Genomic DNA, 15,989 nt, shown 5'->3' with positions numbered 1-15,989 from the left:
GGAAGCCCACCAGGGTCCACTATGGTTAATATCTGGATGGGAGACCATGAAGGTAGTCTAATGTTGCAGAGGCAAGCAATGGCAAGCCACCTCAAGCTCATTTCCCAGGACAAGGTTGTCAGTTCTGACTAATTACCAGTAGTGAGTTAAAAACCAGCTGAAGATGACCAAGTCAGAAAGTTTTACAAAAGCTGGCTTCCTTTTTCTTTACAGATCAGCATAGGTAGGATGACTAGCAAATCTTGAGGATATTTGCCAGCTGCGCTATCATATGGCATCATTTAACAAAATTTCTCATTGGAAGCCAGCAAGCAACAAAAATTTACAACCCCCCCCCCCAACAAATCTGAGTAAGCACCCAAGCATTCATTAAAACATTTATTTGGTTTGAAAAACCAAGCCAACAGAGATTTGTTTCAGCCCACATGGTACTGGTGAAAGCTTGCTTTGATAGCAGCAGCCCAATAAAGCTGTCCTCCGTTCTGATATTCCTTTTTATCCTATTCAAGAGGTGCTCACTAGCTACAGTTAAAGTTTAAATCAATAAGTTAATTACTCTTTTAATCTGCTTGGCTATTTTGCATGCATTGATTTCCTCTCCCTTCCACCCCCCCCCCCACCACAAATCCTTCTAGTTCTTTTTCCATCAGAATTCTTATCTCCAGCAAGTGATTTAAAAAGAAAAAGAAAATTGATCTGATTTTAATCTTGCCACCTGGCAAAAGCATGAATCAAAAGTTGCTAATTGCTTCTTTGGATTTCAAACTTCTGTATCTTACATGCAATTTAAATTCATGAAGTGGCTAATGGAGCATCTGCCAGGGACTGCAAATACCTGAATAACTACTCCATTTGTGGAAAATGGTAATGATTGGATGGAGGACAGCAAGGGAAAATAGATGTCCTCTCTCAGTGCTTTATCTGCAGCTTTGAGGCTGACTGCATCTTCCGACTTATACCTGTCTTCTGAAATACAATTCAAATGTGTTCTGCCATTATGAACATGCTTCAGGTATGCCAGGCACCTGCAAGCTATCTTTGGTCTATGCTGCAAAGACCTGTCCTCTAGAAACACTGGAGAGGTACAATAAGTCAGTGATTTGAACACATGGTTTGCACACGCAAGATCCCAAGCCAATTGCCCCATCATCTCCAGCCAAAAGGATTTCAGGAGCAAGGTTTGTGGCTCTAGCAGCAAAGCATCTGCTTAACTTGAAGAAGGTCAAGTAGCTGGTGATGTGACAGACTTTTAGGTGAGACCCTAAACAACCACTGTCAGTCTCAGTAGACAATGACCTTGATAGAATAATTGACAAATTCAGTATAAGGTGTCCAACTGGGAGATAGTCACATTAATATTCTTTGATTGCTATATTAAAGTTATGATAATAGATAAAAGCAGTTTTTCAATAACACAAACTTTGTTCATCTCAATATTTTAACAAGAGACCATGCCCACTACTCCATAAAAATAATTTCAGCTAAATTTTAGGAAGGACCTCCTGACAGTTCCTCTGTGGAACAGGTTTGCTTGGGAGGTAGTGAGTCCTCCTTCTTTGTAGAGGGTTTTAAATAGAGATGTGAAGGCCTGGAAAAAACCCAGAAAAATTCGGGGGGGAAACAGGTTTTTTCCGGTTTTTTCCTAAAGCCTTTTTTCCAGGAAAATTGAAAAAAACAGAAAAAATATATAATAAATGATTATGGTGTTCAAATATTTTCCAAATAATTTCTAAAAAATATGTATGGTATCAGATTATTCTAATTTCTGTGCACTGGTAAGTCCTAGGTCATGCCCATTCATTGAAACTTAGTCCTACACTCCCTTCTATATACTTCCCTCCTCTTCAGTTCTTTTTATGAGAAAGAGTTTTTTATTTTTATTTAATACTGTGGAGCGGAAATATGAATAATTGTTACTTCTGGATTTTTAAAAATTGTTTTGTGGAGGTCTTTTTTCTATTCCACATGAACTAGTAAATAGTCAGGAGATTGTTGCTCCATTTGTTACAATTACAAATAAATATTATTTTAAAAGTAAATTCTGTTTGTAATAATTGTTTGGATACACTGTATTTTAATATGCCAGTTGTGATAATTTCATGCCAAGTAAAATTCTATTTTATGTTCCTAAAGTAACAGAATGACTTTTAATCTGGAAAAGAAAAAAAGAAGTGCTAACGCAGCATTTTTTCAATTTTTCCGAAAATTTGGGTTTTTTTCCAAACATCAAAATTTCCGGAAATTTTACATCTTTAGTTTTAAACAGAAGCTAGAAAGCCATTTGACAGCAATGCTGATTCTATGAATTTAGGCAAACTGTGAGAGGGAGAGCAAGAAGAAAGGAGCCAGTGCTCAGCTCTCATGGCCCTTTCTTACATGCCCATGGTAATTCCAATTACCACTTTGGGGTCCAGAAGAAATTTTCCTCCAGGTAGGACTGGCCAGGGATCCTGGAGGTTGTTTGCCTTCCTCTGGACATAGAGCAAAGGTTACTGTGGGAGGCGGGGGGGGGGATGGTAGTTGTGAATTCCCTATGTTGTGTAGGGGGGTAGACTAGATGATGCTTGAAGTCCCTTCCAGCTCTATGTTTCTAATGTTGGTCTTGCTTTCAGTTCCCTTTACTTAGCTGGATAAAAAACAGCCTGAACTAAGGATGCTTATATGCGGTTTTCTTGTAAAGCTGTAACATACATTTGTGTAGGATGGAATTAAAGCTACAGAACTGAAACAAATAGCCTGGCAAAGTGGCCTGCAAATTCTTACCAAATGCACACAAAGCATGACACAATCCTTTTACAGCTCCGAAAGACAATTTGTAAGTTACCAGAAGTTTAACTCAATGAAGACAAATTTTAAGTAAAATATCTTTTACAAAGGCTGGTCTTGCAAGTGCAATAATAGAAGAAACATATATACATCTCCAGCTCCACAAATCATTTCCAGATTATTTTACCATCATTTATATTAAAATGTGTCAGTGTGCTATAAAGGGTATATGTAGTGAAGCACTGAGAATCTCCTCCAAGCACGGCCAACCCAGTGTATGCTCATGACCAAGGTACAAACCCGCATAGGAGCCACTGTTAAGCCAACTCCCCTAAAAACAGGGTTCAGGGGAATTTAGCGTGGTGGGCAATCAGCCTTTTAGCGAGATCTTGAGAACCTATTTATACGGAAGACATCTGCTTTGAGAGTTGCCCTCCCAGTAACGAGACAAGATGGTCTAATAATCAATGGGGTATTTTAGTTAAGGAATAAGGGCAAACATACAACGGTATAAAATCATACAACATACATATAGGCCTAAGAAAACACATATGAAATTGATAGAGGGGTAACACAAGGGTAAAAACATAGACAGGGTATACAACCTGATCCTGGTGGCTTAGGGTCCAGTCACAACTAGAAGATATAGACATGCACTGCGATGAGGCATGCCTGATGCTCCCTGCTTAGAGTAGGGAGGAACAATCTGGTTATATATTGCTCAGGCAGAGAGAGAGTGAGCATGGCTTTCTCTCTGGTTATATTATTTTTGGAAAGGAAAAGGTCCTCCCAAAAAGGGGCTGGCTTGTTGGTGGACAGCATCTAGTCTATTCTGGGTACCTGATTGGATGCCCACCTCCAGCCGATGAGCTGACCTTGTAAGAAAAAGCCCCCTATTTTTCATAAACATGGACATTGTGATCACCAGTATGGTTGCCAGGGTGCCTGGAGTTTTGACTCACACACATCTGCTCTAAGAAGTGGACTTTGCCCACGGGTTTTAAGGCTTATGTGGATACTATAAGCCTCAGCTTTGCAGCAGCATTCTACATCTCTGGATGGGTGTTAGCCAGAACTACAGACGAGCTTCCAGACGCTCCTTGCATGCACAGTCTCAATCGTTGCAGTGGAAGAAGCCACGCCGCCATGAACTGTACAGGCAAACAGTTTCCAGCCTGTTTCCATGAACCAAAGGCTAACACCACCAGAATCCATCTTGTTTTCCTGACTCCATTACAGCAAAGCAAGAGACTCACATATCCAACAGCTGCTTCAACTTCTGCATAAGGCAATCAAGCTTATCTTAGGCGTGGATCCTGCCAGACTGCCTAAGCTTTTGTCCAACAGAACTCAAGACAAAGGATGGTGCCAGCAGAGGAGTAAAGAAGAGGAAGAACAGCTTCACTCAGAGCCATAGTTATTGTATAGGTGTCACCTTAGTTATCAATTCGGCTACCTATTGTCACTTTTAGATAAGTCTGTATAGCTTGTTTTAATCCCCTCAACTGTCACATTGGAGCCTCCCCCTGCCCATTGTTACCTGGAAACCCAATCAGGTAACCAGGGCCAGCTCCGCTCATTGGCAGTATATGGGCATGCAATCAGGTACCCAGAATAGACTGGCCACTGCCCACCACACAAGTCCAGCCCCTATGGTCACTTCAGAGCCTCCCCTTTTCTGAGGTAATGTACCATGTGGGTCAGCATCATGTACCATCTGACCACTTGTCATCCACCCCTGAACGTCCTACCCCCTTAGGGGTCAGGGTAGACTTTATAACCTCTGACCCAACATTCTGCACGTGTGCCTCTAGCAGTACCTCAATCCTGCTGTTTAGATACGCCGCTGATACCTGATCAGTTGAGGGTTCCTTCCCCAATCTCCCTCATTCGTCGCCATTAGAGCCTTCCTTGATTACTATGATCAGTAATTATCACCCTGTTTGTCCATCCTTGTGTTACCTCTGTATATGTCTCTCTATTTTTATTAGGTCTGTATGTGTGTTGTATGTATCCATTACCTTGTATGTGTGTTCTAGTTTTCTGTAATAAAAACATAATTATTTTACTTAATTAGTGTCCTTGGTTGATTTAGTAAGAATTTCTGGAAGTAGAATCCTGCATAGATTCTAGATCCCTTTGAGCCATAGTTGCCCACCTATTAATTCCCCAATCTCTTTTGAGGGCAATTTGGCTTACAACCTGACTCTGGTCACCTGAATGGATCTCCAGGTAACAATGGGACAGGGGGAGGCTCCAAAGTGGTAGTTTGGGCAAGGCATGGGTGGAAGCATGGGGGGAGGGGATTAAATTAATCTACTCAAACTTATCTAAAAAGGGACAATAGAGAGCCTAACTGAAACCTAAAGTGACACCCGATCTTATACAATGGCTCTGGTCTTGGAATACAGCTTCTCTTTCTCTTCTTCCTCCACTGGATGGTACCTTTCTTTGTCAAGAATTCTGTTTGACAAAAACTTGGGCAATGTGACAGGATGCACGCCCAGGATATGCTTGATTGCCTTATGCAGATGTTTGCAACAGCTGTGGTGTACGTGGGCCTCTTGCTTCTCAGTCATGGAGTCTGGCAGTGCAGGAAAATGGTCGCTAGTGATGTTAGCCTACCAACATGGCTTTCATGGAAAAGGATGGAAACCGCTTGCCTGGGCAGTTCCTGACAACGCGACTTCTTCTGCTGCAACGGCCAAGATTGTTCCTGCACGGAGCGGCAGGGAGCTGGTCTTCACTCTTGGATCACACTCTTCCAGAGATATAGGGTGCTATCGGGAAGCTGAGGCTGTTAGTATTGGCATAAGTCTCTTAGAAAGTGGTTGGTAAACCCACGTTTCAGAGCAGATGTGTGAGAGTTGCATCTCTAGGCATCCTGGCAACCAAACCAGTGATCACGATGTCCATATAAATGAAAAATGGGGGGCTCTCTGTCACACCACCTCCCCAAACATTCTAAAAATGATCTGTATGCTGCACTGACAACTGCACAACTAAATCATCTTTTTAAATCAATATTTTACACAGATGGGGCTACCCAAAATGCTTCCCAAAACACAACAAATATTTCTGATTTTTGTAGTCAATTGTGACAAAAAGGAGAGGGGGTGAATGTCTTTCAGTAGACTCTGTTAGCTTTCCCCCAGTCTGCTAAATTAAAATATACTGCAAGCATCTGAAGCAGTAAGTTCTGGAACACAAAAGGTTATCCCGCAATACATTTTTAAGATGCCCCAAAACTTGCTCTCATTTCTGCTGTAACAAGTCTAATACAACTGGGACAGAAAACTGTATTTGTCTCCCACACTTTTGGGCTTCTAGTAGTGCAGGTCAGCAATTCCAGGACACAGGATGAGAAAATAGGTTTCTATACTCTGCTTCCTCTACCTTAAGGAGTCTCAAAGTGCCTTACAATTAGCTTTCCTTTCCTCTCCCCACAACAGGCACCTTGTGAGGTAGGTAGGGCTGAGAGAGTTCTGAGAAAACTGTGACTAGCCTAACCCCCATCAGGTTTCATGTGGAGGAGGAGTGGAGAATCAAATCCAGTTCTCCAGATTACAGTCTGCTGCTCTTAACCACTACACCACACTGGTCTTAGAATGGGGAAACAGGAGAATGATATCACTGAGTTGGGGGGGAGGGTATTAAAAACTGATGGACAGTGACAAAGAAAAGAATAGGAAAAAGAAAGAGCAGTCTATCTGCAGCAATCACAGCTTGTGGGGGGGGGGGGGAGATTTGAGCATCACAAGTCCCAAGAAGGAGCAAGAAAAGGAAATCACTGGAGTCCCAAAAAGATAATTAGGGAACGGGAAAGAGAACCTTTTGTTTAAAAGACAGAGTTTCCAAAAAGCTCAAAACTATTACCCAAAATGTCAAACTGTTTTATCAGTTTATTGGATTTTTATCCCTCACCTTCCTCCAGAAAACTCAGGATATCATACATCTGTCTTCTCTACTTTCATTTACTTTCATTTACTTCTCTACTTTCATTTACCCTAAGAACGCCTAAGACTTACACTATGAAAGTGACTGGGCCAAGATCAGAGCTGAGTGAGGATTTCAATCAGGGACACTCCAACCGTTCCACCACTTCGCTGGAGTTTGAAGAGGATCCAAAGAGGGGAAGGATGGTGGCTCAGTGGTAGAGCATATGCTTGGTAAGCAGAATATCCCAGGTTCAATCCCCGATATCTCCAACTAAAAAGGGGGTCCAGGCAAGTAGGGGTGAAAAACCTCAGCTTTGAGACCCTGAACAGCCACTGCCAGTTTGAGCAGACAATACTGACTGATGGACCAAGGGTCTAATTCAGTAGAAGGCAGCTTCATGTGTTCAAAGAATCACCACAGTAACTCCAGAGCCAAGGAAGTCCCTAGTTCCCTACTCCTATCTAGTCTATCACACGTTTCCTTCTTCTCACCTATTATACACACACACGAAAGTGAAACGAACTCGTGCATGCTCAATAGCAACGATAAGCTGCCGTTCAAATACACCTACTTGGAAGTAAACCTCTTTTTTTAGATCAGTGAGTTGACGTTTCATTGTATGAGACACAATGTCAGTACTCCCAAATACGTAAGACCCAACCATTTCGCTCCCAACCCCAAAACATTTTCGTTTGCGAGGCGCTGTACTTAAGAAACCTTTCTTTCACACCTCGCACCCTATTTCATTGTGCCGCCCTTTGCTTGATTATTCACCTCTACCAAATCCATTCAAATACTCACTCAGCCACTCACTCACCGTCAGGGAGGCTAAAAAATCCCTCCGATCCATGTGCACACGAGGCTTTCACACGGAACCGTAAAGACACTAAAGTCTTGCTGTTCATGGGCGCAGCCATATTACAACCGTACGTTTCACCTCCTTTCTGTCATATGACCAATACTTGTTTGCATCACCATAATGACGCTTCCAGAAGGCGCATGCGCAGTTTCAGCAAGTGAAGCTTTTTTTCCTTTCCTTTGTGCCCTGAGAACTGTAGGACGCTATATTGAAGAAAGCTTTTGCCACGTTTTCCCTTCGCAGCTACAATAAAAACAAATAAGGAGTGCCTAACTCTCCATAGGTTCGGGCTGAATCTTGAAGATGGCAGGCTACACTGAAAATTGTCCTTTCTGCCCCTCCCACAACTAGGGTTCCCAACTGTCCTGTGTCCCTTGCACAGAAGGTTAATGTGTGAGAGGTAAATAAAATCACATGGCGAAGAGAATCATATAAAACCTCTATTAAAGGGATAGAATACTTCCCTGCAAATCTCTAGCAACCCTAGTTGCTACAGCAATCCCAGCAAAAAAAAAAAAAAAAAAAATTCCCATGAATTTCTATGGGAATAAATCTCCATAGGGAATAACAGAGTTCCCAGCAGACATTTCCCTCCCCTCCCCCCGCTTTCTGAGGACCCTGAAGCGGGGGGAGGGTCTCCAAACCGGGGGATCCCCGGACCCCACCTGGGGATTGGCAACCCTAGTCCCCCCCCCCCACTTTACTTAAGCTATTTGTCAGAGTTGTGTGTGTGCATGTGGCCAAAACTGAAACCTGTAGATAAAATGAAAATGGCCCTAATGACTTTTCCTTTAAAAAGTCATTAGGGCCATTTTCATTTTATCTACAGGTTTCAGTTTTGTAGGTAATGCATGCACTTGAGATTTAAATTTTTTAAAATGTAAACAGCACTATATTTTCATGGTTCAAAGTACTGGTCCTTGTCTTTAAAGTCCTAAGTGGCTTCAGATGAGGGTACGTACTTGAAGAACTTCCTTCTCCTATAATGTCCAAAGCACTGGTTAAGATCTGTCTCACAAGCCCTGATGTCTGTACCTTCATCTTCAGAAGAGAGGCAAGTGGCAGCCAGAGACAGGGCACTTTCTGTAGTGACATCTTTCCTTTGAAGCTTGTACCCTATGCTCAAAATCAGTGTCTAAATCAATTACATGACCATTGGAAGCAATCAAAGTAAAAGTAATTCCCCACCCAAGAAGAGAAGCTCACAGCATTAATTGAAGCACATTGAGGCAAGGTTAGGGCAGCCAAGCTTATGCACTCTACTATAGGTAAAAACAAATAGGCTGATATGATGCACTCCAATCCGGATAAAAATAAATAGGTTCACACTTTGCATGTGAACAGAAGGGCACATTAATGAATATGCACTGCCACACTTTGTTTGGTCCAGATAGAACCCCATGCAAAGACCAGAATTGACAGGGCAAAATGAACCCTGACCCACTGCAAATAAACTAAATGTATCATTGTAACTCTGCCTGAATCTACTCTGACCTAGCAGGAGGTTCCTGAAAAGGTGAGAGAGGGAAACAGGGAGAAAGCTAGGAGGATGGTTCTTGAATACTGAAGTAATGTTTATTAAATTCATACTAAGGACATTTGAAAGCACCTCTCACTGTATTCCACTCATACAGAGGCATGTTTCCACGCATACCTAGACAAGTTTTAGACACAGCTGATACGATTTGAATTGAAGAAGTCTGCCAAATGGTAAAGGAGATTCTGCCCTGCCTTTTCCCTTTACTGTTTTTATACTTTTTTGTGTCTCAGCCCCCAACATGGTTTGTGCCCTCTTCCTTTTTTTTTTTTTTTTTTGGAACAGGATAGGAATTAGCCAGATCTACATGGGTAATGCTTGCTTGTGAGAATCACTTTCTGTTTGGAACAGCTTGATGAAAACTTCTCCTTTCCCTCTTATCAGAGTGCAGCGTTGGAATAATTCTGGAGACTTGATGGGGCCTGATCTGGGGCATATTCAGTATCTTGGGTAGAGGTTGCCAGCACCATAACCATGATACCACTGTAGAAGGACTGAAGTGGGGAGGAGAGCTACACAATTGTGTTCCCTGCAAACAGGAAGTATATTTTGTTTTTGTAGCCTGTTGTTCACTGCAGACAATGGAACAGACTCATCTGCTTGTTCTAGCTGGTCTTTGTGCTGCCTTCAAGTGGACATAATCACAGCCGGCCTCACCAGGTCAGAGCCAGAGCCTTAAAAGCCCTGGCTCTGGTTGAGGACGGTCAGATATTTTTAGGGCCAGACACCACCAGTAGGTTGTTCTCAGCAAAGTGTAACACTCTTCCAGGGACATACCAGAGGAGGCAGTCCCAAAGATACACAGGTTCCAGACCTCTCAAGACCTTAAAGAGCAACGCTAAGATCTTGAATCTGACTCAGCATCTGAGCCAGTGTAGCTGGCGCAGCACAGGTTGTATATGTGCTGTCTGTGATGTTCCCATCAGAACTCAGGCCACCACATTATGGACCAGCTGGAGTTTCTGGGTCAATCTTGATGGCAGGCCGGCATAGAACAAGTTATAGTAGACCAGCCTGGAGGTGACCACTGCATGGATTACAGTGGCTAGGTCAGGGCACAACAGGAAAGGGGCCAGTTGCCAAGCTTGGTGTAGATTAAAAAAACACCAGCCTGGCAATATTCGTTACCTGGGCCTCCATAGCCAAGGAGGCATCCAGGGTCATGCCCAAACTCCTGATGGATGACACCGATATCAGTGGCGTTCCATCAGGAGTGGAAGGTCTGTGCCCCAAACCCGAGGCTCCCCCCTCCAGGCAAAGAACCTCCATCTACTAGATTCAGTCTCAACCTGCTCTATTTTTAACCACCCCACCATGGTCTCCAAACCCTCGGCTAGATTATCAGGAGTATTATCTGGGCGGCCTTCCAATAACAGACATAGCTGGATATCATCAGTGTACTGGTGACTACCCAGCCTGAAGCTCTGCGCCAGCTGGGAAAGGGGGTGTATAAATGTTAAATAACACCAGAGAGAGGATTGCCACCAGGGGGACCCCACATATTATCATTATCTCAATCACCAGCAATACATCCTTACACTTAAGAATCTTTTCTAAGCTGTTTCATGGCTGTCCTTCCTATTCGCCGTCTCCTTCTGACTTCTTGACTGCAGACACCAATTTAACAGGGGCTGAATTTCTGAAACTGAATAAGCATAATGGCTGCTATACACCCCGTAATAATCTTGAAGAAACTATGAATAGTGAATCTGAAGGAAACAGATGGACAGTAGCTTAAAAAGAAAACATGGAATGGGTGGTGTCGTCAAGCCATGCAAGGCTTCTGCTGCTGTTACTCTCAATATGCAAAGTTACTGATGCTGAGCAGAGAACTGAGGCATTGCAGCTTCATAGCCTCCTAACAATAGCCTGGAGAAAGAAATTATCAGCACTTCATATTTCAGTTTTATTGAATGCATATGGTATTAAGAATGGGGACATGTGCATGATCATTGCTTTTGACATTGCTTTTGACATGCTCTTTAACTTCATAGCAATAATATGAGTCTATCCTGCAGCTTTCCAGATACCAGCAAAGATCTTTCTGAAGGTCAATCCATGAGATTTTTATCTACCTGCATTGTTTTTAAAATATATATATTAACCAAAAGCATTATTATGATGTTCTCTTCTGTTTAAGACCAGCTGCCTCCCTCCCCCACCTTTCCTTTTCAGAGGCAAAAATGGGATTTGTTTTCAACCATGGCCCCAGCTGTCTCTTTAATCTGCCAGCTTTGCGGGTGCAACAGACTTATGTCTGACAGTTTGAGAAAGAAATGTTACATCTTCTCCTTTCTTTCCCCAATGAGAAGCCTTCAGCAATTTTGGTTTAACCCACAGTCGAAAACTCCTTTGGGAAATAGAGCTGAAGCACGGATGACCCAATTTCTGCTTCTTGTGAAATGATGCGAAGACTCAAGCAGTAGTTACAGATGCTCTGGGCTTTCTCAGAATGAGAAACACAATGAGCAGTGATCTCTCCCCTACCCAAGGAGTAGATTCAAATAAGGACCATTAGAGAAGAATGCAGACAAGATACCCCAGCTACAGATAAAAAGAAAGATAAAGGCTGAAGCTAGTTTCTTCTGAAATTGATCTCACATTGACTACCGCCATTTTTAATTTGTGTGTGTGTGTGTTCACTCTCATGTGAACAACTTTGTCATGTGCCACCGAACACAAAGGATAAATAAGGTTGTGCGGGGGGGTGTTCTTTTTAAGATTTGTGCATGAAAGCAATATAGGCTTTGAGACAGACCACAGTTCTCAAGAGAGTAGAACATGGTGTTGCCCAGGGAGGGGTATAAAATGTTGCTTTTGAGGGATGCCATAGTGGAGGTGTAACAGTGCATGATTCGCCCACCCACCCCGCCCACATACACATTCCTTTCCTTAGAGAAGTCTGAAGTGAGGATGCATTGATTTGTTCCTAGCACGTTAAAGCTGCCAAATGGCAGCTGTTAAAAGCGAACAATTTGGCATTTATCAATCTCTAGAGAAATTAGTTGCACACATGTTCCAGTGTATTTTCTCAGGCCACTGCTCATGCATTTATTTTATTATCTTTATCCCCCTCAAATTAGGAGTGCAGGGGAGAACTAGATCTACCTACAATCTACATTCCCCCATCTCCCTGACATGCAAGGGATCACCCCCCAAAATATACTTTTATGATACCAATCTGGAAGTTACTTTGTCTACTACCCAAATCCAACCAGAGCACCTTCCAGTTGTTGTTTCCATCCTCTCTTTATAAATCTGGGGTGGGTGTGGGGGAGAAGCTGCGGCTCGGTGGTACAGCATCTGCTTTGCATGCAGAAGGTTAATTTCCAGTTAATGAAGGGTGATATGAAAGATGGTCAGCTGAGACAGTACTGGCCTTGATAGAGCAATGGTCTGACTCAGTATAAGGAGGCTTCATATGTACATGTGTTTCACCTAAGACAGAGTGCTTTGGCAGTGTGCTCTTGATGACATGTTAGAAGACATTCAGCGAACAGAATGATATTTGGAGATTTTTTCCACAAGGACTATTTGCCCCAGGTTTGATACTGTTGTTTTTTCCCCCCCATATCTCCACAGCATCATAATACCTTCATGCACCTCTCAGGTGTTCCCAGACTTTTCTTTTGTCTTTCTCAAATCTGCTTGCTGTGAAGTTTTGGGAAAGAGTGTGGGTAGGAAAGCCCAGATTGCTTTCTTTTTCTTCCTGTTTTACTCTTGACAACAATAGAAATTCCAGTTTGTGCTTTACTGGATCACAGAGATGTGGCCTTACTTTTGCAGAGGAAATGCTGGGTTGAATCCAGACAAAACTTTCTGCTGTTGAAAGGGATTTCCCCTTCCTGCCTCAGACCCCCAATTCCTGCCACAAACCCATCATGCCATTCCTGAGAATCCCCTGTTCCCCAGGAATAACATTTTAGGGAAATCAATGGACTACAGTGGGACCGGGGAGGCAAGGCAGTTTTGTTTCAGTGATGGAAGTGCGTAATGTTAGAAGTAAATTTAGTCTAGATCCCACCCAGTGGGGAAATTGCTTTCAGCCTGAATGGAGTTGGCCAGGTAAGGGCATGGGCTTCCAGCAAGATAAATTGCCTTTTGCCACTTCCCTAATTTCAAAATCTAATAGTATTTTGTTTCTTTTTTAAAAAAATAAGCCTTAAATCCATGCACAATTTTAAATGTGTCCATAGTTAAACAAAATACAACATAATGACCAACGATTGTTTTTCTTTCTCTTCCACAAAACATCCCACACCCAACCAGGAAATTTTACACAGTGGACCTACTTGGAAGTAAACCTCTTGGACCGCTAGGAGAACTAACGTGCTGTTTTCTACAAAATGAAGAGGAAAGATGCAGTCTCTTATGGACCAATAAAGAAAATATTTTCAACTGTCATGTATCTGAAATTTCAACAGAGTGTTCTTATAAACACACATAAAGATTTGCATTTATTTTAAACAGTCGGTATAGAATTCAAGCCCTTGTGAAATCTGATTTATAAAAGGGGGTGTACATTGCCCTTATGATTCCCAAGGGACAGCTATGTTAGTCTGTTTCAGCAAGGCAATGAACAGTTGTGTGGTTCCTTAAAGGTTAACAAATCTGTTATGCTATGGACTTCCAGAGTTCCTCTATCTTGCTGACTTCCACCAGACCTTTCTGTACCATGTACAGCCACCAAACTTCCCCAAAGAAGGAACCCTGTGGAGTTGATAGTATCTCTATGACAGAGTTGCCTGGTATTAGAGCCCTGCAGTGCCGTTTAGAGAAATGGAACAGGGCCAAGTTCAGTGGGATCCACAGAATATACTGCATTTTTATCCCGATTTTTTCCATCATGGAACTCAAGGCATTGTAAAAAAAACAAAAAAAGGGTAAAATTTTATTTGTATCCTGCCCTCCCCGCCTAGGCAGGCTCAGGGTGGCTAACAACATCTTATACATATACAATAATAAGTGTAAAAACTTTAAATTTGTACAGCAAGGACCATGCAGGGCATAGGCTACACCCAGACCATCTTAACTGCACTAAGGTGGCACTGTAGGCTTGGATCCAGACTTGATTTCCATGGGCACAAAGAGGGAGGCAATGTCTCCAGTCTCCCCTCCCAGGGGAGAACTCCAGTTTCCCTCATAAGCAGCATTTCAAGATATTTTGCAGGGCTGTTGTGGGATGGAGGAATCAGCAACAATCACCCTCGACATACACACCCATGTGCCTCTAGAAATCTAGGCGGTTTCAAGCCATTATATTGCCTTCTATCCATACACAGAGATCTGTGCCCATGATGAGAGATTCTTTCGAAGAACTTGCCTTTCCCCTACACCTCAAGAATGGAAGGAAATAAAGTAATGGACACTAGGGTTCGGGTTTGCTATAGGAACACAAGCAAGGGAACAGTGGTTGTCAAGTACAAAAGATAAGGAAATGAGACGCTGAAGTCCTATATCCCAACTACTGGGCTTGCAACTCAGTTCCCTTCCAGGCTTTAATATTTCACCGACCCAGTGTGTCCTAGCAGGCAGTGAATTGGCTTTGATTGGAACAGGCATTACTAATACCACTGCATTGGGATTATTGCATTGCTGGGAACAAGAAAGAGTTTCTTATTCTCTGACTATTAAAATAATGATCTACATTACAAAGGTACAGCTAGAACAAAGATTGTAAACAAGGAGGTAAATAATAAAGAGTGTAACAGCTCTTTGCAAATTGCAATTGCTATATATGTAAAATGAATCTCACCAGGCTTCATGGATTTTTATGTAGAGAAGTTTGCAAGAAGTGTAAGAGCAATAAAACAAAGAGCTAGAAACTTTAGGAGGAAAAAGATTGGGGGGGGGATTAAAGCTGGGATTCTCATGATACCCATTTATATTACAAATGGTTGTGGTCGATCAAATATGTAGAATATCCACACGTTTTTAAATCTATCCTTGATGTCTGGGGTAATATGAGACACAAATTACTTCCCAGCCCATCAAGATTCACTTCTTTTATTGGACAAACATGGTACTTACCTGCAAAACTTCAGCAACAATATCAAAAATGGCATCAGTGTGGGGTTGACACCCTTAATGACCTAGTTAAGAACAGAAAATTTATAGACAAAGCATCATTAGAAATAAAGTTATCTTTCCAAATCAATTGGTTAGAATATTATCAGCTTAAACATCTCCAGGAGTCTATTAAGCTAATAGAAATGGTAAAACAACCATTAACATTGTTTGAAAAATATTTACAGTCAGAAACAGGTGTTTCTAAAGGAATACTCTCCAAAATATATCAAGCCATTTTATTTAATACAGAAACTAAAAGGCTACCATATCAACAAAAATGGCAAACATTATGTAGCTCTAATCTTACATTTGAGATTTGGAATAAAATCTGGAATAGCTATGTTTCAACCACTCCCATACTAGAATTTAGGCAGCAGACCCTAAAAATTATAACCTTTTGGTACACCACTCCCCAGCAATTATCTTATATAACAAAAACGCTTTCACCACAATGTTGGAGGAAATGCAGTGAGATTGGCACATATATATATTGCTGGATGGACTGCCCAGTAATAAAACAATTTTGGAAAATAATAAAAATAAAAGAAATTACTGGATTTTTATTGGAATTAGAGCCAGAAATAATGTTTTTGAATATACGACTTCATTATATAGTATCTAGGTCTACTTATGAAATGATAATTATGTTACTATAGGCAGCAAAATCAAGTATTGCTCTCCTTTGGAAAAGTGAACGGCAACCATCATTAAACCTATGGCATAAAAAATTATGGAATCTTTACCTAATGAGCAAAATAACATTTAACATAAAATCAATACAGAATCCTCTTCAAGTTAATACTTTTGAAATAGTTTGGT

General features: G+C 41.8%; 1 protein-coding gene across 5 annotated transcripts in view; it reads right to left on the bottom strand.

The window, feature by feature from the left end:
* Positions 1 to 7,647, bottom strand: part of SLC25A26 (solute carrier family 25 member 26) — a 174,417-nt gene extending 166,770 nt beyond the window's left edge. For 4 of the 5 annotated variants that reach the window (XM_060239500.1, XM_060239497.1, XM_060239498.1 and 1 more), the window contains exon 1: positions 7,523 to 7,640. In XM_060239500.1, coding sequence (XP_060095483.1) covers positions 7,523 to 7,555 — 33 coding nt within the window. In that variant the 5' untranslated portion in view covers positions 7,556 to 7,640. Of the gene's footprint in view, positions 1 to 7,522 lie in introns of all 5 variants that reach the window. The other variant, XM_060239496.1, reaches the window with a different exon arrangement.
* Positions 7,648 to 15,989: the final 8,342 nt, after the last annotated feature.

Source organism: Heteronotia binoei, chromosome 5 (assembly GCF_032191835.1).
Source record: "Heteronotia binoei isolate CCM8104 ecotype False Entrance Well chromosome 5, APGP_CSIRO_Hbin_v1, whole genome shotgun sequence".
NCBI lineage: Eukaryota > Metazoa > Chordata > Lepidosauria > Squamata > Gekkonidae > Heteronotia > Heteronotia binoei.
Note: the sequence above shows the minus strand (reverse complement) of the source record. Positions and strands in the feature narration are given on the sequence as shown.